Raw genomic sequence first — 25,194 nt, 5'->3', positions numbered from 1 at the left:
CCATTTTAACCACTTTTAAGTGTACACCTCAGTGGCATTGAGTACATTTACATTGTTGTGCAACCATCACACCATCCATCTCCAGAACTTGTTCATCCTCCAACTGAAACTCTGCACCCATTGAACACTAATTCCCCATTTACCCCTCCTCACAGCCCCTCGTAACCTCTACTGTACTTTTTGTCAGTGAATTTGACTACTCTAGGTGCTCAGGCAAGTGGAATCATACAGTATTTGTCCTTTTGTGTGTGGTTTATTTCACTTAGCATAATGGAAACCCCAGTTGATGTTGGTGACCAGTGATTCATGGTAGCTCCAATCTGTGAGACTGAGTGATTTTCTCCAGCTGTACTCTTGGTATATAGAAATCAGAGAGATGGACCACTCCATGGGTGCTTGGCCTTCACTAGACAGGAGTGATAATGGGGCAAGTGAATCAGCCAGGAAGAAAGTTGGAGGAGTAGGAGGTTGTGGCTAGAGTGGGATGTTAAAAGTTATCTGGAGAGCAGAGAGTTCATGTGACGGCAAGATGTGCAGGTGTAGTCTTTGTCATGGGAATTGAGGACCGAAGAAGAGTAGAAGTCGGTGATTAGGAGTCAGTGATTAGGAGAAGGTCAGAGAACTGACTCTGAGTGAATATTCATCACGTTTTCAAATAGTAGTGCTTTGGGCAACCCATGTATATCACGGTTATCACACCATTCACTTGGTCTTCCTTCAGTACCATGTTGTTTTTTGAGGTGAGTTATTTACTGTTTAATCATACTTTCTCAGATACTTTATAAGGCAAAATTCTCATATGTTCAATAAATACTTGATCTTTTATGCCAGATTGACATGAAACCTCTATGGTAGATGCTAGTTAGGGTCTGGCATCTACCATATTTCTATCTGGCACATCAAAGTGCCCTCTTCTCTGGGAATTCCTAGGGTTGGGCCCCCACTGGACATGTCAGGACTACATGAATGTGAACTACATGAATAGTATTGCCCTTAGACCCAGGCAAGAAGGGCTCCTTCCCTTGACCAGCCACTTTGAAAGCCTTATGTTTCGCCAGAATGCACAAGAAAATAATAAGTGTATTTACAAACACATGAGGCTCTGGAACTCAGTGCTGACATAACCTGATACCCTAAACATTTACTCTCACGATTCACATTGTTTAGGGGCCAGGGAAACCCTTAACGGCACCCAAAGGCTTTGAATGTGTGCAGCTTGTGCTTCTGCTTCTGAGCATAGGGAGGCTCAGAATAAAGGAAGCAGTTGGCGAGGAGGAAAGACAGATTCATTAACTTGTCACATTCTTCCCCAGCATGAGTATAATAAATACTTGCATTAAAACGGGTGTCATTTTCAGTAGTCGAAGGGTCTAGATTTTTGTCCTTCATATTCCAATGTGTATTTGCAACACTTGTCTATGGAGTCTTTAAAAATTAGCAATATTAAACAATTCATATTACTTTTTTTTTTTTTTTTTTGAGATGGAGTCTTACTCTGTCACCCAGGCTGGAGTGCAGTGGTGCCATCTTGGCTCACTGCAACTTCCGTCCCTCCTGGTTCGAATGAATCTCCTGCCTCAGGCTCCTGAGTAGCTGGGATTACAGGTGCCTGCCACCGTGCCCGGCTAATTTTTGTATTTTTAGTAGACATGAGGTTTCACCATCTTGGCCAGGCTGGTCTCAAACTCCTGATCTCAGGATCCACCCGCCTTGGCCTCCCAAAGTGCTGGGATTACAGACATGAGCCACTGCGCCTGGCCCACATAACTTTTGAATTCGTAGGCATATAGGTATAAAGGAAACATGCATGAAGTATGATATCCATTGTTTACATTAGCAACTAAATGGACAATGAACTTCAGAATTGTAAATTGTTCTATTTTACAAAAATCATAGAATTAACTAAATTTTCAAAAAATAAAAATATTCAGCATTATTTAAATAATTTGAATTTAAAATGTTGATACTCAATACTGTAATTTGTCTTTTAATTTTAATAGATAATTTAAATGTTTTAAAAGAAAAATAACCTAAACATTTTAAAAATAATTTTTATTTTTGCATTTCTTTGATTTCCATTTTTATGAGAATATATTAAATTGTGTATACTTTCAATACAGTTATATTCATTTAATCCTTTAAGTAACTGCTGTCATTGGAACATAAATTATTAGATTACTATGACAGCATAGTGATTTTATTAAGATGAAAACAGGAAAAACAATTTTTATGGGCTTTTATTACTGTACATCCCTGACCCAGAAATGGAATAGCTGGATATAGCTGGATGCTCTCTTTTGCATCATCTGGCAGCTGGCTACAGGGGATCCAATAGAGAACACTGAGGCCCTGGGGGATAATGGAACCATTGATTTTTTTCTTGGCCATGGGGAGCAGAACCACCCTCCCACCCTCATCCCTGCATTGGAATGTGACATGAGTAAGAAATAAACTTTTATTATATTGTGCCACTAAAGTTAACATTGTTTGTTACAGCAGTTAATCTCCTATCGGAGGAAGCTGTACCTCATCTCCTGTGATTTTCTTAGCTGATCATTTTGGCTAATATAGATTATATATCCATATGTAGATAAAATAGATTGTACATATAGATTAAAACTTGGGTGAACACCTGTGAGGGTGTGCCAGGACTATTAGGATTCTCTGTGCTAGGATATTAGGTCAGTTACCTCCATGGATATCTGTCACATGCAGAAATCAATGGAAGATGACAGATCTTGGGGGTGGAGCAAAATGTAACAAAAAAGTTGTCAAATATTCACTTGGCAGATGAGGAAATTGAAGGTGATAAAAGTAGGTCAGGAAGATATCTGCCTTGGACTAGCAGTGATGGTAAGAAAAAAAAAGTAAAAAAAAAAAAAAAAAAAATTTAAAAATAGGTTAAAAATGGTAGAATGTCAACAACTTTATAGAGTTCAACATAATATGATAGTATCAGTAGGACACAGACTTAATAAGGTCACTTTATTATGTTGTGTAACAAGAAGTCCCAAGGGAACATAGCTCCAGTCTTGGTTAATTCAGTGACTCACCACCACGTCATCAGCAACCCAGATTCTCTCTCTCTTTCCTTTCACCACCCTCAGCATGTGAGCTAGTTTTTGGGCCAGCCAGCTTCACTCACGGACTCAAGATGATGGTTTTAATCATCTTGTGAATGATTTAGCCATGACACATTTAGCCATGACAACATCTAACAGGAGACAGAAAATTTCTTCCTGTGCCTCATGTTTTAATCAATGAGGAAGCCTTTCCTAGAAGCTACCGAAGAGGCTCCTTCCACATCCCACCGGCCATGGTTGAGCCACATGACTTTTCCATCACCATCACTTGCAAGGGAATGTGATCCTCACGGTTGCTTTGGGCCAGTGGCTCACAGTCCCAACAGCCCATCAGAATCACCTGGGTCGCTTTCAAAAACATTTTCCCAAGGTGAGAACAATGAAATACGGATCTCTGTGGTGAGGCCTGGGCTTTGGCATCTTAAATATTTAAAAATACACAGCCAGAGTTGAGAACAACTGCGATCGGTTAATCATTCACAGAAAGCAGAGGTAGACACTGGAACAAAGCCAGAGTAGGGAATGACTATTGGGTGACAACTAACAGTGTCTGCTGAAGTTATTAATGTTTAATTTTCAAGTAAGATATAAGAATATTCTGCTTTTAAAAAATTGAAAAATCATTTCCGATTAATCCTTCCCCAGGATAACCTCTCTTACACATTCATTATATATTGTTTTAGATCTTTTTCTGTGTTTTTCATACCTATATATGTACTCATAGAAAATATATATTATATGTGTGTAATTTCAAAATATAAGTCTTACTACACAGAACACATCATTCTGAAATTCAGTGTGATTTAGCCAAGTATATATGTGTATAATTATTTTTTAAATATAATGATTTTTGGAATAATTACTCCAAAATAATTATTTCATTGTATAATCACACAGAGATTAGTATATAATTGTTTATAAGTATATTTTTATAAGTATATATTTATAAGTATATTAGTAAATATAAGTATATTAGTATGTAATCATTAATCATGTCAGATTGTATAATCATACCAGAGATTAGTTTTCCCCAACTGATAGACTTTTAGGCTATTTCCATTTTTTTGCTAATATGAACAATGCCTCCTCTTTACATACATAGGCTAATGTTACTGCAGATATTAAGAAGCTGAATTGCTGGTAGAAATGGCTTCACCATTTCTTCCACTCATAACAGCAGTATATAAAAATATCTATTTTTCTATATTTTTGCCAATATTTGCTAAACTTTCAAATTTTTGACAATCTGATGGTTTAAAATGGTACAATGGCATCTTGTTTTAATTTGTAGTTCTCTGATCACTAGTCAGGTTAAACATCTTGACTTAGGTATATTGACCATTTGCATTTCTTCTGAAAATGTCCTATTTATAACTTTTGCAAAGTTCTCTGTTGGGTTCTGTGTCTTGTTCTTACTGAGAAGTAGAAGTTCTTTAGATGATAACTGACTGAGAGTGGTGGCTCACACCTGTAATCCCAGCACTTTGGGAGGCCAAGGTGGGAGGATCACTTGAGTCCAGGAGTTCGAGATCAGCCTGGGCAATAAAGCAAGACCCCGAGTCTACAGAAGAATGAATAAAAACATGGGTACTACTCTTTTGTGTGATACATATTATCTATATAAATATAAGATTGGTCTTATATACATATACATCTGCAGCAGATGCTGTAGTGCACCACCTGGATTCCCTCCTATGGTTTGGTTCTGTGTCCCCACCCAAATCTCATCTGAAATTGTAATCCCCATGTGTTGAGGGAGGGACCTGGTGGGAAGTGATTGAATCATGGGGGTGGTTTCCCCCATTCTCTTCGTGATAGTGAGGGAGTTCTCATGAGACCTGATAATTTTAAAAGTGGCAGTTTCCCCTGCACTCTCTCTCTCTCCTGACACCTTATGAAGACGTGCCTTGCTTCCCTTTCACCTTCCACCATGATTGTAAGTCTCCTGAGGCCTCCCCGGCCATGTGGAAGTATGAGTCAATTAAACCTCTTTTCTTTATAAACTACCCAATCTCAGGTAGGATCTTTATAGCAGTGTAAGAACGGACTAATATATTCCCTTTAGAAATGAAGCACACAGCTAGGCCTAGTGGCTCATGCTTGTAATCCCAGCACTTTGAGAGGCCAAGACAGGAAGATTGCTTGAGCCCAGGAATTCAAGGCCAGCATGGGCAACAGAAAGAGACCCTATCTCTACCAAAAAAAAAAAAAAAAAAAGAAAAAAGAAAAGAAAAGAAGAAGAAATGAAGCACTCATTCTCCTAGATGCTGGAAATGTACACAGCTGCCAACTCTCAGCTGAGTTTTTATCTAGAACTTGCCCTCACCCACGTCATGTCCCCTCCCTGGAAGCTGCCCACACCCAATTACTGGTCACCGCGGGTGTTTAAAGACCAACATCGCCGGGCGCGGTGGCTCAAGCCTGTAATCCCAGCACTTTGGGAGGCCGAGACGGGCGGATCACAAGGTCAGGAGATCGAGACCGTCCTGGCTAACATGGTGAAACCCCGTCTCTACTAAAAAATACAAAAAATTAGCCGGGCGTGGTGGCGGGCGCCTGTAGTCCCAGCTACTCAGGAGGCTGAGGCAGGAGAATGGCGTAAACCCGGGAGGCGGAGCTTGCAGTGAGCTGAGATCCGGCCATTGCACTCCAGCCTAGGAGACAGAACGAGACTCCGCCTCAAAAAAAAAAAAAAAAAGACCAACATCCTTTCCTCAATTCAAGATAGCTCAGCTCCAGAGCTCCCTGTGGAACAGGATCACCTAATCCTTTAGTGTGACTGCATCGCAGTTCAACTTCACCCTCTGCCCTGTCCCACTTCTCTCACGCCCCTATAGATGCCAATCCCAAGAGTCCGCCTAATAAATTTGCTGTGTGCAAATGTCTGTATCTCAAAGTCCATTTTCCCTAGAATATCTAACCTAAAACCATTTCAAATATGTTCACCAATATCACTTGACTTTGAACTTTATTTGTGGTATGCTTTTTAGATGTATTCCTCTTTTCCCACATGCTTTTTGCTTTTCATGTCTTAAGAATGCTATCCCTCTTCCAAGGGCATAAAGGTATTCTTCTATATTTTTTTCTAATACTTTCACAACTTCTTTTGCCTTTTAATCCACATACTACTCATTTTTTGAATGGTGTGATGCAAAGAATCTAACTTTATGTTTCATTTGGATAGTTATTTGTCCAGCACCACTTATGACATTGTCTGTTTTTCTGACTGATTTGAAATGCCTCTTCTACAATATGAGAATATGATAGTGATATCAAAATAACATATATGAGAATATCATAGCTGTAGAAGAGGCTTTTCAATACCCAATACCTAACTACAGTTGAATGCTTCACAGTGAGCATTTGACCCAAGCCAAACCTGGAATTTTTTAAATTATAAAAGTAAGAAATGGCTGCAGGAACTCTTCAACAATAGAGGGAGAGGAGTCTGGTGTTGCTTGGTGCTTGAGTTCTAGTTATTTCTGAGATACATCTCTGCCCATTCCCACTTTCCAGTTTCAACCCTTCCTTGAGTTTAAGAGCAAAATATTCCATAGTTTGGGACTTAAGCTTGCTCAAAGTGAGTTTCTATCTTATAACTAAAAGAGACCAAATACACAAGGTATATCCTCCTGGGCTTGGGATGCATGGCGACATTGTATACAGAGTTGAGTTGGACAAGGGCCAAGTGCCAACCAAGGTAATCTGTGGCAGCTAGTCACCACCTAGGAAATCGGTGCTCTGAAACTGTTTGCTTCTTGAGTTTCATATGTTTCTTTGATTTCCTTTTCCTTTAGTTCCCTTTGAAGTATTATTTTTAGGGTATTAGGACAGTCTCGGCCAAGCCAAAGAAAAAAGATTTTCCACCCCAGTCTACATTAGCTAAGGGTTTGAGGCTAAAAGAAGCCAGGAATAGCGAAGGCAGTGGAACTGGGGAAGTTAGAGAAGCATCTAGGAGGGAAGTCTGGAACAACGGAAATCCCAGAGCCCTTCTCATCTGGGATCTTGTTTCCTGTACGTTAAGGGGCACTCTGTCAAGGCAGGAAGCCATATCCATATCCAAGCACAAGTCAATTGCAGAAAAACAGCCCCGATGGTTGCAGGGGAATTCAGGGAGCCAAGATGGGAAGGTCGAACCGTGTCTCATCCACCAATCCCCAGCATTGTTTGTGCAGAGTCAAGGCCTTTCACTTGCTCATATGTTAACTTGGGGCAAGTCTTTTCTGGAAACATGACAAGAGGCCAAGACTGGCACATGTTCCTTGCCCAGGCTGAGCAGACTAGATGGTCTTTTTGGTGTTTGGCAAGACACTACAGAAAGGTGAGATGTAGCCTGAGAACGAGGCGATTCTGAAGGAGTAGTGCTGAGGGAGGCTGTGTCTTATAGGAGCACCTGAACACTAGAAATGATGGAGTCTGGAATCTGAACAAGGGGAACAACTATCACTTAATATTCTGAAAATGCCAACCACGTGTCGAATCAATACCCATGCCTACCTTTGTTTTCTTTTGCATTCTTTGCTGCTCAGCTTCCCAATATTTGGTGTCACTTGCTGTTGGTTGTAAGTGCATCTAATAATTTGGGATATGATGGAAACTTTCAGATTTAAAATATTTTCTCTAGCCAGATATTTAACAAAATGCCTTTAAATGAGAGGCAGTACAGCATTGTGGTCAGGAGTATCCACTCCCAGCCCTGTACCACTGTGAGCTGGCCAAGCTGTGATCCTTGTTAAGGATGGCAGGAAATGATGCGTTCTGCAAGTGGAGCCTCCTTCAGGAAGGAAGGAGATGGGGATAACGCAGAGAATCGCACTCCTTTCCTAAAACTCAAGGGAAAGAGTGTCTCCGTCATCACTCAAATTTCCTAAGGCCATTAGGCTATGGGGGAGTAAAATCCTTTCCCTTTGGGTGCCGGGAAACTGCTTTTGTCTGTCTGCCTAACTCAGATTGATTCCTCCCAGCAGCTACAGACTCTGAGCATCCTACATTCCAGCTGCTGTCTTTGCCCTGAGTTCTAGGCCTAGACCTGCTCCTTGCTATTCCCCAGTTCTTGTAGCCCAGATTTAGGCTACTAGTCCCTCACCCTCAGCAATTGGCCTCAAGGTTACTGAGTATCTTAGAGAATATCCAAAGAGATTTCTCAAATGTTCAGGTTTCAAATATTTGACACGAACCAAGAAGAGGATGACCTTAATTAAGCCAATCATACTAGCCAGTAGTGTGGCAAGCTTGAAAAGTTTATAAAATAGAATAGCCCAAAAGATTCCAAACACACATAATATAAGGATTCCGTCTATACTAAGGAACACTCTTTTCAAGGTGTTATTCTGTTCTCTCAGTAAAAAAGGATGTCTTATAGAAAGAAGATTCTAGTGAAATAAAAATGGCTATGTTTGAATGTATGGAAATGGAGGAACTCAGCCTTGTGAGCAGGTTTGCTCAAGAACCCTGTGTCACCAATACCAATACCAGCGTGATGCTCCAGATGTGGCAGCTGGGGTCAGCACCTTGCAGCCCATACATGACTTGGTTCCTTCTGCCTACAGCCAACCTCCTCTGATATGCATAATGGGCCCCAATCCGGGCCTGCCCCCTTGCATCACTGTTTACAATGATTAGCTCTTAGATCTGGGATGAACGCCTGGCACACATGTGTGAATCCTTGCTCTCACACCCATGGTTTGTTTGCTACACAGAGAGCAGCCCGGCATGCTTGCCTTTCATACTCCATGCTCCTGGTTTTCTGTTTGTTCAGCCCAGGGAAGATATCCAGGATCATCATCATCAACCCCCTGCATGCTCTGTCTCCCACCCTTGCATTACCTTTTCCTTGCTTTTCCCCTCCTCCATCTTCCCTTCATTCTTTTCCAAGCTTTCCAGTGGACCCAGCAGTGTATAAGGCACAGGTCATAGGTCCCTGTAGTAAACATATAAGGTTGCTTCCCCAGTATTATTTCCTCCCTTGGCCTATTCATGGTCTTGGATTTTTTCTTCCAGTGATTTGCAACTTCCTCCACCATGGGAAGCAGTAGGGAATGGCTGTTAAGAGTGCAGGTTCTGGAGTCAGGCTACCTGGCTCTACTCTATGACTTAGCAAGTGTGTGAACTTTGAGAAGCTATTTAATTTCTCTGTGCCTCATTGGCCCCATCTGTAAAATGGAGTTAATGAAACCTATCCCAAAAGATTCTTGTGAGGAATTCTAAATTAATTACTAAAAGTGCTTTACATTAGCTATATTCTTCCCCACTGGGTGAGCTGAGAGGGATAGACCCCAGCTCTAGGTGGGGGTAGTGATTGGCTTAAGCCAATTACCATAGCCCATTCCCAGCCTCAGTGATTGGTTCAGAAGGGAGCCCAGGATTCACTTCATGCTAATGAGCCACAAGGAGATTTGCTAGGACTTATGAAAAGAAAAGCTTCCTCTCCTTTCAGAAGGACCATTCTCTTTCCCTGATTTGTTAGACAAATGGGGAAACATGAACTCCAAGTATTAAATGATATTCAAGAAGTATTAATGTTGTTAGGAGTGATAGGTATTGTGGTTTTGTAAAAAGCAAAGGTTCTTATTAGAAACACATACCAAAGTATTTATGAGTGAATAATATGATACTTGCAATGTGCTTTAAAATATCCCATGCCCACCTCCCCCAAAAAATGTCAGAAACAAGATTGATAAAATGTTAATAATGTTGATGCTGAATGATGAGTACATGAGAATTCCTTATACTCTTTGCTCTACTTTTGTCTATTTGAGAATTTCCATAATAAAGGTTTTTAAAAGTCCACTTGCTATTGAAGCAAAGAACATTTTTGTCACCTGATGCCCTTTGGATGCCTTAAAAATGGAGCCAATAAGCATGACTTATTTTGTTGATCAGCTGAAAGATTAGGCACATCTCTCTGCCTATTCATGGTGACTGTCAACCCTTGAGGCAAGAAGCAGGTCACCTGGGCCACAGCAAAGGACAGCAGAGAGACCGGAAGTGGGAGAAGCTATGAATTTAGGACAAGAGATTATCAAGGCTTGGTTTTCCTGTATCTATGGATCAAATGAAGTCCTACATCTGGCCTTAATCTGTGGTGGAGCTCGGCATATCTGTAATTGAAGACATTCTTCTCTTTTAGATAATAAAATGTTACCGCTGGAAGAAAATTGACAAACGACTCAACTGGACCATCTTATTTTGCCCCCAGATGCCATAGTCTAAGAAGGTATGGGTGGCTGGGTAGGGTGAAATGCTACTCACTAAACTAGCAGGCTGGTTTCCCTGCCTTGTTCCATTTCTCTTCCTTGCTGCCGTGAGAAAATAAATAAGACAATAAGATGAATACAGTCTTTATTTTCTCTAAAATTTGAAAGGTAAAGGGAACATTTTACAAAAAGAAACCATCTGCATGATTGAAATGGGAAGGTCCAGGTGAGAGGAAGGAATCTAACTTGGCCAGGGTTAGCCAGGATCTTTGTGTGTTGGTCCAGACTCCAGGGTGGTGGCAAATAGTTTTAAAAAGAAAGAGGTCAACCAAGAGTTGGAGTGTATAGCCCCTGGAAATAGGCGGTGATGATGCTCTTGTCTCAGCTGAGCATCTGGTGCTGATGAAGGAATTGACCCAATTTCTCAGGCTCTTCTGCCACCCACATGCCCAGCCAGGGATCTACCCAGTCCTGCTGCCCCCAGAGGGTTGCTGACTCTCCAGGTCTTAGAGAAGAATGCTCTGTAGGTATCCACATCTCATGCCATAAGCCAGTCTCACAGGAGTGTGAAGAGTGCAAACATTCCCAGAAGAGTCAAGAGGATCAGAGCAGGCAGGATTCGCAGCACCAGCCAGCCAAGAGGACAATCCTTTAGGGTTGACCTTCTCCTTGGTCCCCATTCATTATGGCATAGATTGGGCCTGATAAAGCTGTGGCTCTTCCACCAGCTATTCCCACCGGATTCCTAGAAGCTCACAGCTGACATTCCATAGGCGCTCAGCTGTTTTGTTATTTCGGGCCCTTGGAGACACCCAGGTCCTCTTGCAGTCACTGGAGGGCAGAGGAAGACGGTAAATTCCAGGAATGAGAATTAGCAGTCTGGAAATCTTTATGGTCCCTTTCTCAGAATGTTTCTAAATGTATAAAATACAATATATGCCAGACTCAAAGAAACTAATTATATAAAATGCACTCTAAGAACATGTTAAAAACAAATTTGTAATATAGTAATACACAGGCTTATTTATTAATGTATTCTATAACAAGATCTAGTACCAGGTCTAATTATCAAAGGATTTCAAAGTAGTGGCGAGCCAGAAGTGGCATTCTAGGATACCTGCAACAACTGCAATGTGATATGAAAATATTTATAATTCTATTGGTGACAAAGTCACAGGTATCACTACTACTACTACAGTTCAGTGCCTACATTCGTAATTGAAGAAAATGCCAAATCTCAACTGGAGGTTAAACTAAAGATGAAGTTATTTTCCCATCCAAGTTCACAGGCCCCTTGAATTCTGTTGACACGCCCACTTGCATCATGAACCCCAGACCAAGCCCTCCAGATTTGCTTTGGAATGAGCAGGGGGCCTGAGGACCAGAGGGACAGGGGGTGGGAAGAGAACACAGTTCTCATCATGTTTTTTTGTTTGTTTGTTTTTAATGTTCCTTTTTTCTAATTATAAAAGCCCTGTAAAACAGTTGGAACATGCAGTGCTGATAAAAGAAGAAAAGCCTATCATGGTTGGGCACGGTGGCTCACACCTATAATCCCAGTACTTTGGGAGGTTGAGGTGGGCGGATCACCTGAGGTCAGGAGTTCAAGACCAGCCCGGCCAATATGGTGAAACCCTGCCTCTACTAAAGATGCAAAAAACAATTAGCTGGGTGTGGTGGTGGGCGCCTGTAATCCCAGCTACTCAGGAGGCTGAGGTAGGAGAATGGCTTGCATCCAGGAGGCAGAGGTTGCAGTGAGCGGAGATCATGCCACTGCACTTCAGCCTGGGCAACAAGAGCGAAACTCTGTCAAAAAAAAAGAAAAGTCTCTCATTCAGTTGCTTTCTGTACAGTCTTTTTTGCTTTGTTTGGATATAAATAGAGATATAGTCTCTCTCTCTCTCTCTCTGTCTCACATAAAACCGGGATCATACTGTGTCTAGTTTGAGGAGGATTTTTTTTTTTTTTTTTTTTTTTTTTGAGATAGGGTCTCACTTTGTCACCCAGGCTGGAGTCCAGTGGTACTATCACGCTTCACTGCAGCCCTGACCTCCCAGGCTCAAGCCATCCTCCAACCTCAGCCTCCCGAGTAGCTGCGACTACAGGCATGCACCACAATGCTGGGCTAATTTTTTGGTTTTTAATAGAGATGAGGGTCTCACTTTGTTGCCCAAGCTGGTGTGGAATTCCTGAGCTCAAGCAATCCTCCTTCCTTGGCCTCCCAAACTACAGGACTACAGGCGTGAGCTGCCGCACTCAGCCTTAAAATTTTTTTTTTTTTTTTTTGAGACAGAGTCTCATTCTGTTGCCCAGGCTGGAGTGCAGTAGAGCGAGCTCAGCTTACTGCAACCTCTGCCTCCCAGGTTCAAGTGATTCTCCTGCCTCAGCCTCCTGAGTGGCTGGGATTACAGGCATACACCACCACGACCAGCTAATTTTTTGTGTGTTTAGTAGAGATGGGGTTTCACCATGTTGGCCAGGCTGGTCTCTAACTCCTGACCTCAAGTGATCCACCTATCTCAGCCTCCCAAAGTGCTGGGATTGCATGCATGAGCCACTGCACCTGGCAAAATGTTTAAATAATAAAAAAACACCTAGCATAAAAAGATAAAAATCATCTTTCATACTCTGCTTGGCTCTCCCTAAAACTCCCTGGAAGTAACCACTACTGCCCAGTGGCTGGGTGTCCCTCCAGACTGTTCTCTATGTATAAATAATCATATAGTTTTGTATTCCAGTTTTTTCCTTACAACATTATGTCACTAACATTTTTCTATTAATTACGTATTATATAAAAATATGATACTTAATGACTGTGTATTTTATCACATATTTAAGGCAGCAATGTTAAACACTCAGACTCTAGAGTAGCAACTGTCCAATAGAAACATGATGGCAAGGCCGGGTGCAGTGGCTCACGCCTGTAATCCCAGCACTTTGGGAGGTTGAGGTGGGTGGATCACTTGAGGTCAGGAGTTCGAGACCAGCCTGGTCAACATGGCAAAATTCCATATCGACTAGAAATACAAAAACTAGCTGGGTGTGGTGGCGTACACCTGTAATCCCAGCTACTCGGGAGGCTGAGGCAGGAGGATCCCTCGAACACAGGAGGTAGATGTTGCTGTGAGTCAAGATCATGCCATTGCACTCTAACCTGGGCGACAGAGTCAGACTGTGTCTCAAAAAAAAGAAATATGATGAGAAACACAAATGTGAGCCACATATGTCATTTTGAATTTTCTAGCAGCTATATTTAAAATGTAAAAAGAAATTGGTGAAATTCATTTAGTAACCTTTATTTATACATTAATTTATTGAGTTTTAAATAAACACTTTATTTAACCCCAAAATAGCAAAATCATTTTAGCATGCAATCAATATAAAAAATGAGATATCTTTTATCTCATTTAAAAATGTAAAATGAGATAATTTACACTTCTTTTTTATACTATAGGTTGAGCATCCCTTATAAGAAATGCTTGGGGCTGGGCACGGTGGCTCACACCTGTAATCCCAGCACTTTAGGAGGCCAAGGCAGGTGGATCACCTGAGGTCAGGAGTTCAAGACCAGCCTGGCCAACATGGTGAAACCCTGTCTTGACTAAAAATACAAAAATTAGCCCACATGGTGGCGGGCACCTGTAATCCCAGCTACTCAGGAGGCTGAGGCAGGAGAATTGCTTGAACCCATGAGGCAGAAGTTGCAGTAAGCCAAGATCATGTCATTGCCCTCCAGCCTGGGTGACAAGAGTGAAAATCCATCTCAAAAAAAAAAAAAAAATGCTTGGATCAGAAGTATTTAGGATTTTACATTTATTTGAATTATGAAATATTTGCATTGTGCTTACCAGCTGAGCATCTCAAACCCCAAAAATCTAAAACCTGAAATACTCTGAAATCCAAAACATTTTTAGCACCAACATACAACTCAAAGGAAAGGCTTACTGAAATATTCCAGACTCCGAATTTTCAGATTTGGGATGCTCAACCTGTATGTCTTCAAAAATCTGGTATTATACTGCATCTCAATCTGGACTAGCCATATTTCCAGTGCTCAATAGCAACATGTGGCTAGTGGCTACCACATTGAAAGGCACAGCTCTAGAGCCAGATTGCCAGGGTGTAAATCCCAGATCTACCACTTACAAGCTATATGACCTTAAGCACGTTTCTTAATTATCTTGTGCCTCAGTTTCATGTGAAAACTTGGGGTAATGTTACCTGCCTCACAGGGTTGTGATGATTATATGAATTAATACACATTACACACTCAGAACTGAGTACCAAACACATTATAAAAACTCAAGCAACATTAGCTATTATCACTTATCCATTCCCCTCTCATCAGACACTAAGATTATTTCCAATGCTTCACAGAATAAATACTGCACTGATGAAAAGCCTTGAACAAAAAGGGACAACAGAGCAGACAGGGCTGGATTCTGTCATGGAATCGGAAAGAGATTTCACCCTGGGCTTCCCTTTATTCCCAGACTCTAGTTGCTCATTGAGTTCATGATAAGATTCAGCACTAAAATTTCTACGTCTATATTTCAACAGATAGTGCCAATCTTGGCAGCATTGAGGGACAGAGTTCACACCGAAGAGAGAGGACATTCCCCCAGCACTTTGTGCTAATTGGTATTAAAAAATTCATGAATCAAGTCAGCCAAAAGCTTAAAGAAGGAGAAAAAGGATCCAGAGGGCCTGCTAACATTCTTTCCATGGCATAACCAACAGCAACAGTCTTCTTTAAAAGCTTTCAGAAAGCTGCAAAGTTTACATGGAAAAGTGGCACACAGGTATAAAATAGAGCCAGAAAAGCAACTCTTTCCAACATATAAGTTTGTAATGTAAGTTTCCTTAACAAAGCAACAGCATTCTGTTTGCAGGCCTAACCCAAACCTGGATTGCATCATCAGGAACAAACTTAGCTGCTCAGGATGCACAGCCCAGTGAGTCCTACACCGCCCATGCGCACAGGTGGTGGAGAGAACCGCACTGCCTTCACACACCTGAAGTACTTGCCACTCAGGGGCTCCAGGCCCTCAGCCAGGGCGCAATGCAGGCTGGTCTGCGCCCCCTCCCGCGCTGTCTTGACAAAGGGGGAGAAGAGCCGCCAGAGCAGGCAGAGCAGGGAGGAGTGCCGGACCAGCTCTGAGCGGACAACACCTGGGTGCACTGCGTAGGTGGTGACCCCGGTGCCTAGGACAAAGAGGGCACAGTTAGATCAGGGACACACTCTGAGCCCAGGAAAACAGCTTATCTCCTGCAGCAAAATACACAAGTGAGAAAGAGGGACTCAGGAAACATAACCCCAGGATTCAGCAGGTACCACTCCTGACCAGGCAGAATTTGAACAGGAATGAATTGATCTCTTTCAGAAAGATCTATAGCCTTCTCAGCCTTCTATGTTCCAAAAGGAGTGCCTGGTTCAAGATCCTTCTATTTCAATGTCATTTTTATACTGTGGCTTTAGTACTAGTAATAAACACGACAACATGTAGTGAGCAGTATCAATTATTGACAGTGGTATCTTTATCATTTCTACAGGAGGAATTTAGGGGTAGCAGTCTGATTGGAAGGTGGTGAGTAGGACTTTATTTTGAGCTGCATTTGCCTGCCAAGCACATTTTATGAGGTATAGGTTAAGGGATGGTGATGCAGATTATGGGGGTTAACATCCCCCCAAGATATCCCTGGTGCCATCACTATTTTTCAGTACCAATTATGTGCCAGGGCTATACAACATGCTTTAAATGTATTATTTCATTTAATTCTTAAAGAGGCTTGTGAAATAGAACATTTCACAATATTATGATGCCCATTTACAGCAAAGAAAACTAAGTCACAGAAAGTTTTAAGTAAATTGCCTAAGGTCATACCTGGCAGGGTACAGGGCCAAGATCTGAACTCTGATGTAAAGTTAAAAACATGGAATGGGCCGGGCGCTGTGGCTCACGCCTGTAATCCCAGCACTTTGGGAGGCCGAGGCGGGCGGATCACGAGGTCAGGAGATCGAGACCATCCTGGCTAACACGGTGAAACCCCGTCTCTACTAAAAATGCAAAAAATTAGCCGGGCGAGGTGGCGGGCACCTGTAGTCCCGGCTACCCGGGAGGCTGAGGCAGGAGAATGGCGTGAACCCGGGAGGCGGGGCTTGCAGTGAGCCGAGATCGCGCCACTGCACTCCAGCCTGGGCGACTGAGCGAGACTCCGTCTCAAAAAAAAAAAAAAAAAAAAAAACATGGAATGGACTGTCTGCATTTGAATACTGACTCAGCTAGGAATCTTCCTTGGACAAATTTCTTAATCTGTCAGTGCCTGTCTTTTCATATTTAGAGTGGGGGAAAATAATAGCACCCACCTCACAGGAAAGTTGGAAGTATTAAGTTAAGATGTGTAGTGCATGGCACACATAAACCTCTCAATTATTATTGTAATTGTTATTGTTTATTTTTATGGTTACCGTCTTCTTGTTCTATAGGCATTCTGGAAGTAAAGATCATTGTTCCCAAACTCTGGTTTATTCACTGTAACAAATGATCCCCTAGATCTGCAGATGTCAGAGCCAGCAGCTCACCCAATGCTCCAGAGGGGCACAGAATCATTAAGGAGTAAGAACCGGCCTGACCTGATTTTACAGCTGAGAAGATGCAGTCAGCGGAGGTTAAAGGGGCACATCCACATCCACATCCACATGGGGCTATAGCATGTGGTAGAGCAAGAGCTTGGACCCAGGGGTCTGAAATCCAGCGCTAACTCCCTGAGTCCAGGCAGTGGCAGCTCTGTAGCTCAGATCACCATGTGGACCTCAGCAAATGGCACCCAGAAGGAAGCACCCTAGGTTTAAAGCTGAGCACCCACATTTCAGTTCTGACACCCTCACCTGCCATATACTGTTTAGCTGGCCATTTCCTTGGACCTCAGTTCTGCTCTATAAACCTGTTACAAAAGGCCTCTGCCACCAGATCACCTGAGGTCAGGAGTTTGAGACCAACCTGGACAACACGGTGAAAGCTCATCTCTACTAAAAATACAAAATTAGACAGGCATGGTATTGCGTGCCTGTAATCCCAGCTTACTCAAGAGGCTGGACAACACGGTGAAAGCTCGTCTCTACTAAAAATACAAAATTAGCCAGGTGTGGTATTGCGTGCCTGTAATCCCAGCTTACTCAAGAGGCTGATGCAGGAGAATCACTCGAACCCAGGAGGCAGAGGTCGCAGTGAGCCAAGATCGCACTACTGCACTCCAGCCTGGGAAATAAGAGCGAAACTCAAGTCTCAAAACAAAACAAAACAAAACAAACAGAAAGCCTCTGCCTGTTGCAAAAAGCTATTGTGAAAATCAAATGAGATAAGAGATAAGATACGACATAAATACAAGGTAACTTTATGAGGTTCTTAACCCCTATTTGATTTTAAGCTCCCTGGGGGCAAGGACTCTGTTTTTACTTCATTCATAACCTCATTCTCCTTAGTGCACAGAGCTATTACTGACACATGCATGTTTGACAGCCTGACTTCCCAAGTTTTTGTGGACCTCTAATCTGGTCTGAGGACCGTTTTTGCTATTTTAAACCTGATCCTTTCTCCAGACTTACCTTGGAGCCTCTTCGCCAGCTCACGAGTAAAAAGTATATTGGCCAGCTTGCTGTGGCAATAGGCAAAACCCCTGCTGTAGCGCTTCTCGCTCTGGAGGTCGTGGAAGCGAATCTTGCCAATGTGGTGAACCACCGAGGACACGTTAACCACCCGTGCAGGGGCAGACACCTTTAGCCGCTCCAGGAGCAGGTAGGTGAGGAGGAAGTGGCCTGTGAGGAGAGCCAGTTGAAGGTGGAACGGCAGCTCAGGCTCAACATGTGGGAGCCGAGAGGACTTCAGTGTTAGCTCACTATCTTCTGGGTGTGAACCAATTTTGATGCCATGAGTAACTCTAATGGTCAATTTGGTCTGAGTTTGTGGATTCCTCAAAGCAAGAGCCAGAGCTGGACTACAAGTAAGGCAATCATACTTAATCTATATTACTTTGTACCTCTGCCCTTGACCCACCTGCTGGCTTCCTACTCCCACTCTGTCCATGATCGCATAACTAGGGACCCAGGTACACTTGTGTATAGACAGAGGGATAGAATAGTCAGGGAAGATAGCATCTGCTTAGGATCAGAAAACACGTTCCATGCTCTCCTCCCTAAAGTCTTCGCCTTGAACGCTGAACCCCAGCCTGCCTCGTACCTCAAGTTCTCAAGGATTGCCCACCTCCATGGACCAACCTATGGCTTGGTTGGCCCTCATGTAGATGTGACCCCTCCAGCCAAGCCCAGATTCCTGCATACCCACAGTCCTGGCCCTGCCTGGCAAATCTTGTACTGCCACTGCCCCATCCAAGAATGACATTCTTCTCCCTGGTATTTCCTGAAATGTGGGGCTTCTTAATGGTATGGGTAGGAGGATCTCACTTTTTTAGACTGATCAGGAGAGGTACAGTGAACAACAAGCCAATGGGTCCAGTCTATTGGAATTCCTAGGCTCTATGAAGGCCCCTGGACATTCTCCACATTTACACAGGGTCATCTTCCTAAAGGAAAGATAGTGGGTGTACCTCATTTTTTAGTCACCCAAAGATACTTACCCAGGTGGTTGACTCCCAGGTGGGTTTCAAAGCCATCAGCTGTCTTGGAATATGGACACATCATTACTCCCGCATTGTTGATCAGGATATGGAGCTGCTTTTCCTCTACAGGGCACAACCAAGGAGATCCTGTGGTTAGCAAGGAATCCCCTGGCTGCCTGTCACAGACCTGCATAATTGCCCCTTCCCTTTGTTCATTAGTTGTCTTTGTTGGGGTAAGATTTTGATAGGAGTCACTTGCTCTGCCCCTTCCTTTTAAAACAAGGTATTGCCTCAGCAGTCAATAACTATCCTTCATTTGGATCTATCTCAGTGATATCCAATAAGCATTGTCACTGGGTTTCTAATGAGTAATTTTAGTTACTCATATCTTCCTGGACATTGTTCATTCATTTATTCAGCAAATGTGTACTAACTACCAACTCTGGACCAGGTGTACTCTGCTGGGCACTAGGAATCCAGTGGTAACACGAGTCAGACATGGTCCCAGGATGTCCCTCATGGATTTCATAGTCCTTGGTAGAAGTTGGTCATTTTCCAAGATCCAGAAGAACTTGCCAGCAGCACAACTTCATCTCATGCCTATGGCCACAGAAGGTTGATTCTCAGGAAGAAAGAAGAGAGTGGCATTGTGGCCACACCTTGATGCCAAGGTGCAAGCCCAGACAGGGAACTGACACCTCCAACATTCCCACTGCTGAGGCAAAAAGACGATAAGGATCCTGCCCAGTCTGTCTACCCACCATGCTCTTGCCAATTCCCTGTCCTGCTGGTTCATGTGGCAGAACCTGTCTAGTGGCGTGGATCATGGTTCTGATGTAAAGACCATAGATGGTCCAGGATGGAGCAGCCACTCCCATACCCGATTTCCTGCTTTTCTAGTTACCCATCAGGACCTCACCTGCCAGAAAGGCCTCAGCAAAAGCTCGGATAGATTTGGTGTCTGATAGGTCCAATTTCCGCACCAGCACCTGGGAGTTCTTTGTATCCACTCGGATTTCACTGGCAGCAGACTCCCCCTTCAGTACATCTCTGCAGGCAATATAGACTCGGGCTCCTGGGTCCAAGACAAAAAGAGAGCAGTACGTTCATATCCTAGGCTATAAAAGAGGTACAGTAAGTGAGCTTGGGACTGGTGGACAGAGCATTCATTCTCCCAGCCCTCCCTCAATGGTAGAGTGGCCGTATTGCCACTTTGGGCTTTTCACAGTAGTTCAGTCTTCTTGCTGTCAGTTTAATCCCGGGCTGGGAACCTGGTTTCCAGGTTTTACATTCTGATATTTAATGTCGCTTAGTATCTCCTTTTAGAATAACTGACTTGGCTATACACAGACATCATTGTTTTCCTTATTTTATTTAATAGAGAAGGAGTAGGGAAGAAGCAGTTTATTGAAGGCCACAGTGTAAGTTGGTGTCACAGTTGGACTTGAATCCTAGGTTTCTTGAATTTCTAGTCAGAGCCCCCAAGCCTAGGAGGAAACATAAAGAAATATGGACAGAGGCCCCAGTGGAAAGAAGGGTGGGAGGCATGGCCCTTTGGAGACTAAAGGGGAAACACTTACCTCGGCTAGCAAGCTCTCTAGCCGTCTCCTTGCCAATGCCTGTGTTGGCGCCAGTGATCACCACTACCTTCCCAGGAAGCTGCACATTTGTTCTACACACTCCACCAGCAAAGAACTTCCTATCGGCAAGGGAAACAAGAGCGTCACGTACCATCCTTCACTAGCTCACACTAAGACACGTTAAAAAATAAATAAATAAATAAATAAGCTATCCAGTCTCAAAGAAGGATATCTTTAAGTTGCAGTCAGGAGACTCATAAAAGCTAATCTTCATGGCACAACATTTTTCCATGGGGCAAGGTAGTCGCCTGTTAATCAGTGCAGGTGGGAAGGTCACTTGCCCAGAAGCCACAAACAATCATATTAGCAAACAGAGTAAACGCTCGAGTCAGGGCCAATGAAGATTTTCCCTGTTAGATAATAAATACATCTAGCTCTTATCTCTAGAGGTTCCAGAGGAAAGCTTTCCCCTCTAACCTACATTCAAAACATATGCATGATAAACATTAGCGGAGTCAATATTCAGTAACCGTTATCATGAGTAACTGATGAACAGCACTCTGTGGTGGGTGACACACAGGTACTGCTCTTAGCACTCTGGGGGATGGCATACACGGGTACTGATCTTAGGCTGCCTCTCCAGTTTTAGGGAGTGGGGCATTTCCAAGGCTTTCAGCCATTGTATTAGAGATTTCATTCTGGCCAATGGCAAACAGAAATAAAATCTCCTTTTTTCAGACCTCTGGGCAGAAAGCACTCTTTTACACGAAATTAACTTCACAGGTCCCAAAACAGAATACAGAGGAGCAGAACTAACATTTCCTGCACAACATCTGACTGCCAATGACTAGGCTAGGCACTTTCCATATGTAATTTATTTTAATCCTCTCAACTTCTCCAGTATTATTTCCACATTACAGTAGAGAAAACTGAGGCTCAGAGAGGTTCATGTCACATAGTGGTGGCAGAAGTGGGACTTGAACCCAGATCTCTATAGAGAACCTAGAATAATACTGTCCTTGGTAGGTCCATTTAACCTCCTTTATCATCAGAAATTTTTTAGGCTGAGCCCAGTGGCTCATGCCTGTAATCCCAACATCTTGGGAGGCCAACGTGGGGGAGGGTCGCTTGAGCCCAGGAGTTTGAGAGCAGCCTGGGCAACATAGTGAGACCCCCATCTCCACAAAAAATTTAAAAAGTAGCTGGGTGTAGTGGCACATGCCTATATTCCCAGCTACTCGGAGGCTGAGGCAGGAGGATTGCTTGAGCCCAAGAGTTCAAGGCTGCAGTGAGCTATGATCACACCAATGCACTCCACCCTGGGGTGACAGAGCAAAAATAAAAAGAAGAAATTAAAAAATTCTCCACTTAGAACGCACATTTATTTGACACCTCTAGAAATCCCACAGCAAAAGAGTCATCCCAAAACATTAATTGAGGGTAGTCTCAAAGGGAAGAGAGTTCGTTTCTTTCCCAAACTACCTGGTACTTAACAGCATGACAAGCCAGCAGGGCCACCTTGAATAGGGACAGAGTCTCTGAATTCTTCAGAGACACCCAAAGGAATAAAATGAAAAAGCAAGGACTCCCACCTAAGGTGTCTGTTGAGCTACCTGACAGAGTCATCCACGCAGCCTTCCGCTGGCAGTAGAACTCTCCCCAGAGCTCAGGTGGGGCCAGAACTCAGCCCCACCTCTACCCAGCTGCAGATGCTTCCTTCTGGTTTTCCACCATGGTAGCCACAGCACCCCCTTCCTTTCTGCTTTTCCTGCTCTGACTTTCTCTCCGTCAGCCTCCTTCCCTTTCTCTTCTTTCAGCAGCTGAGCACTGGCTTCCAGTGCAGGTCTTTGTAAACGATTATTTGAGTTGCTGAATTAAGACAAACCTGATGGATGGAGCTACCACATACAGGAACGAGAAGAAAGAGGTGAGCAGTCCCAAGGTGACCAGCATCCTTCCAACTTCTGTAGCTGCTGTTGCTTTTGCTGCTGCTCCAGCTTCAACCCCAGCTCAGGCTCAGGCTCCTGATCTGGCTCCAGCTCTTGGCTGCTTCTGCTGCTTCTCTGCTCCTCTCCGTCCTGGGTGCTCAGCAGCAGCCTGACTCTGAGCAGAGCCCAGAATCCTATTTAAATCCGAGAGCTGTCAGAGCACAGCCTGCTGGGAGATGTAGTCCTGGTGGGGAGGGGACGGAGGCAAGGTTAGAAGCTTACTTAGGTTTACTGGCAAAGAGAATGTGGGGAAACTAAAGCAAGTACCCCCTAAATCCCCCATCCTTAATTGTTTCTCTTCTCTAGGAAATGTGTTCTCCCAACCACTGCCACCCCTACTGTAAGATGGACTATATAGAATATTTCTAACTTTAGCCACAAACCCCATGATGCTTAAAATACTAGTGGATTAAAATAGGACAGGAAGGAAACTCCCAGAAGAATGGCGAGAGAAGTCAGAAGAGCAATTAACCTTAGGGAGGAGGGGGCAGTGACTGGGAGGGAGATGACTGAACCCCTGGAGGGTTGAGAGTGTTCTGTTACTTCATCCAGGTGACAGTACACAGGTGTGCTCACTTTGTGAAAATCTGCTGAGTCATATGCTTTCGACTTGTGCAGTTTTCTGCAATTTATAGTATACTTCAATGAAGTTAACACATGCACATGCATATTACAAGGAAAGGGTGTGGTGTTTAAGTGCATGGACTCTAGCGCTGAATCTATTTAAAAGCTCCATGGCCCTGGGCAAGTTACTAAACCTCTCTGTTAACTCAGTTTTCTCACTTCTACAATGGGCATGATTATACATATATATAGTTTACATATGTATAGTTTATATATATATAGTTTACATATATATAAAACCATATATGATATATATATCTCTCTCCCCACTTATTTTAAGTGTTCAATTATTACATTGGTGGAAAATGAAACTAGCATATGCTAAACAGTGTATAAGAGTCAGCAGTTATGGTTAGCTGTTCTGATTCCTATCTCCCTTGCTTTACTCAAGGCCATGGTGTAGAAAAGAGAAAGATGATGAACGTGGGTGATGTTTCAGTTGAATGCTATTGATGAGGGGAAATACAAGAAAATGCTGGTAGAGAGCTCAAGGTAGGGGGATCACTTGAGGCCAGGAGTTCAAGACCCAGCTTAGGCAACATGGTGAGACCCTGTCTCTACAAAAAATTAGCTGGGCATGGTGCTGCTTGCCTGTAATCCTAGCTACTTGGGAGAGTGAGTAAGGAGGATCACTTGAGCTCAGAGGTCAAGGTTGAAGTGAGCTAGGATCATGCCTCTGGATGTGTGTGAGATGGGAGGAGGGTAAATGGGATTCATTGCCCTTCCTCGCTCTGTGTTCCTCTCTTGGACAGGAGAATAGGCAAAGAGCTGGGACAGGACCCCAGGAATAATTTCCCAGTTCTTTCCCTTCCTGTGAAGCCAGAGGAGCCTTCAGGAATACCCATGCATGAAAGAAGACTTCTGTGGCAGGCAGGTGTTCATGTCCTTATTCGTCAATTCATCCTCAACACACACTTACTGAGTGTTTCTCTGCACCAGGAATTGTGCAACATACTAGGAAGACACAGTTTCTGCCCCTGGGGAAACCCAAGGACCTGACCAACAGAACAAGGAGCGATCAGATCATTCCCAGCAGACACTTCTGGACTCAAATCTAAGATCCTTGCATTTATGAAGATGATACTCACCTTATCTTTAGCTTGTCCAGGAAGCAGAGAGTCCTTAAGAACAGCATGCAGTCCTCTGGAGAGAAGATATTAGAAGCACCACAAGGCATCTAGAATTACAAAAATACACAAACACTTTGCTAAAATAAAATGTTAAATATTATAATCTAAAGACCACCATCAGATCATTGATAAGTTGTACCAAAATGTTAAACCATACTATTAAGTCCAGGTACGTGAATAGACAGACACATCAATAGAACAGAATGGAAAGGCAAGAAATAGACCCAAATACACATGGGGATTTAGTAGCACCTAGGTATCCAGTTGGGAAAAAGCAAACTTGATCCTTCCAAAATTCTAATAGCTCAAAGACATAAATATGAAAAATGAAACCACTGAAGTATTAAGAAGAACCACTGGACACATTTTTAGGGTAGTAAGACCTTTCTAGTAAGACAGGAAATCAAAAACTAAAATTTAAAAAATGAGCATGACAGAAACCATCATACGCAAGGCAAGATAAATGAGAAACTGGGGGGAAATATTGATAACAGGCTTTGAAGACAAGAGACTAATTGGTTTAGTAGATAAAGAACTCCTACAACTCAATAAGAAAGGGAATAACAACCCAATTGAAAGAGCAGTTTACAAAAAAGGAAATACAAGTGTCTCTTCACCCTCACTCATATGAGAGATGCAAATTAAAATTACACTGGGAGCCACTTTTCACTTTTCAGATTGCCAAAGGTCAAAAAGATTGTAGTATGATCTACTGGCAAGCATGTGAAGAAATAATGCGGATGCATTGCTCGTGGGAGAGTCCATTGTTACAGTCTCCGTAGAGAGAAGTATTGTAATGTCTAGTAAAGCTGTGCATGCACTCATTCACCTAAACATTCTACTACCATGTATTTATAAGGTTACCATTATAGCATTGTATATAATAGCAAAAGTTTGGAAACCTCCTAAATGTCCATCAATAGTAAAGCCGCATAATAGATAGTATACAGCTGTATAAAAAGAATAAATAATTAAGA

The 25,194-nt window shown here is 43.0% G+C and overlaps 1 protein-coding gene across 2 annotated transcripts; it reads right to left on the bottom strand.

The window, feature by feature from the left end:
* Window positions 1-10,407: 10,407 nt before the first annotated feature.
* On the bottom strand, window positions 10,408-24,355 carry RDH12 (retinol dehydrogenase 12). Of its 2 annotated transcripts, none has more exons than XM_007987082.3 (8): window positions 24,176-24,355; window positions 22,361-22,647; window positions 20,476-20,594; window positions 19,815-19,970; window positions 18,914-19,018; window positions 17,886-18,095; window positions 15,295-15,484; window positions 10,408-11,110 (listed from the first exon to the last, which is right to left on the bottom strand). In XM_007987082.3, the coding sequence occupies exons 2-8, from the start codon at window positions 22,426-22,428 to the stop codon at window positions 11,008-11,010; spliced, it is 951 nt and encodes a 316-aa protein (XP_007985273.1). In that variant the 5' UTR covers window positions 22,429-22,647; window positions 24,176-24,355; the 3' UTR covers window positions 10,408-11,007. The 2 variants fall into 2 exon arrangements, with proteins under 2 accessions (XP_007985273.1, XP_072867202.1); XM_073011101.1 differs by having other exon boundaries at window positions 10,429-11,110; window positions 22,385-22,647.
* Between the last annotated feature and the right edge of the window lie 839 nt (window positions 24,356-25,194).

Source organism: Chlorocebus sabaeus, chromosome 24, assembly GCF_047675955.1.
Source record: "Chlorocebus sabaeus isolate Y175 chromosome 24, mChlSab1.0.hap1, whole genome shotgun sequence".
In the NCBI taxonomy this organism is placed as follows: Eukaryota; Metazoa; Chordata; class Mammalia; order Primates; family Cercopithecidae; genus Chlorocebus; species Chlorocebus sabaeus.
Note: the sequence above shows the minus strand (reverse complement) of the source record. Positions and strands in the feature narration are given on the sequence as shown.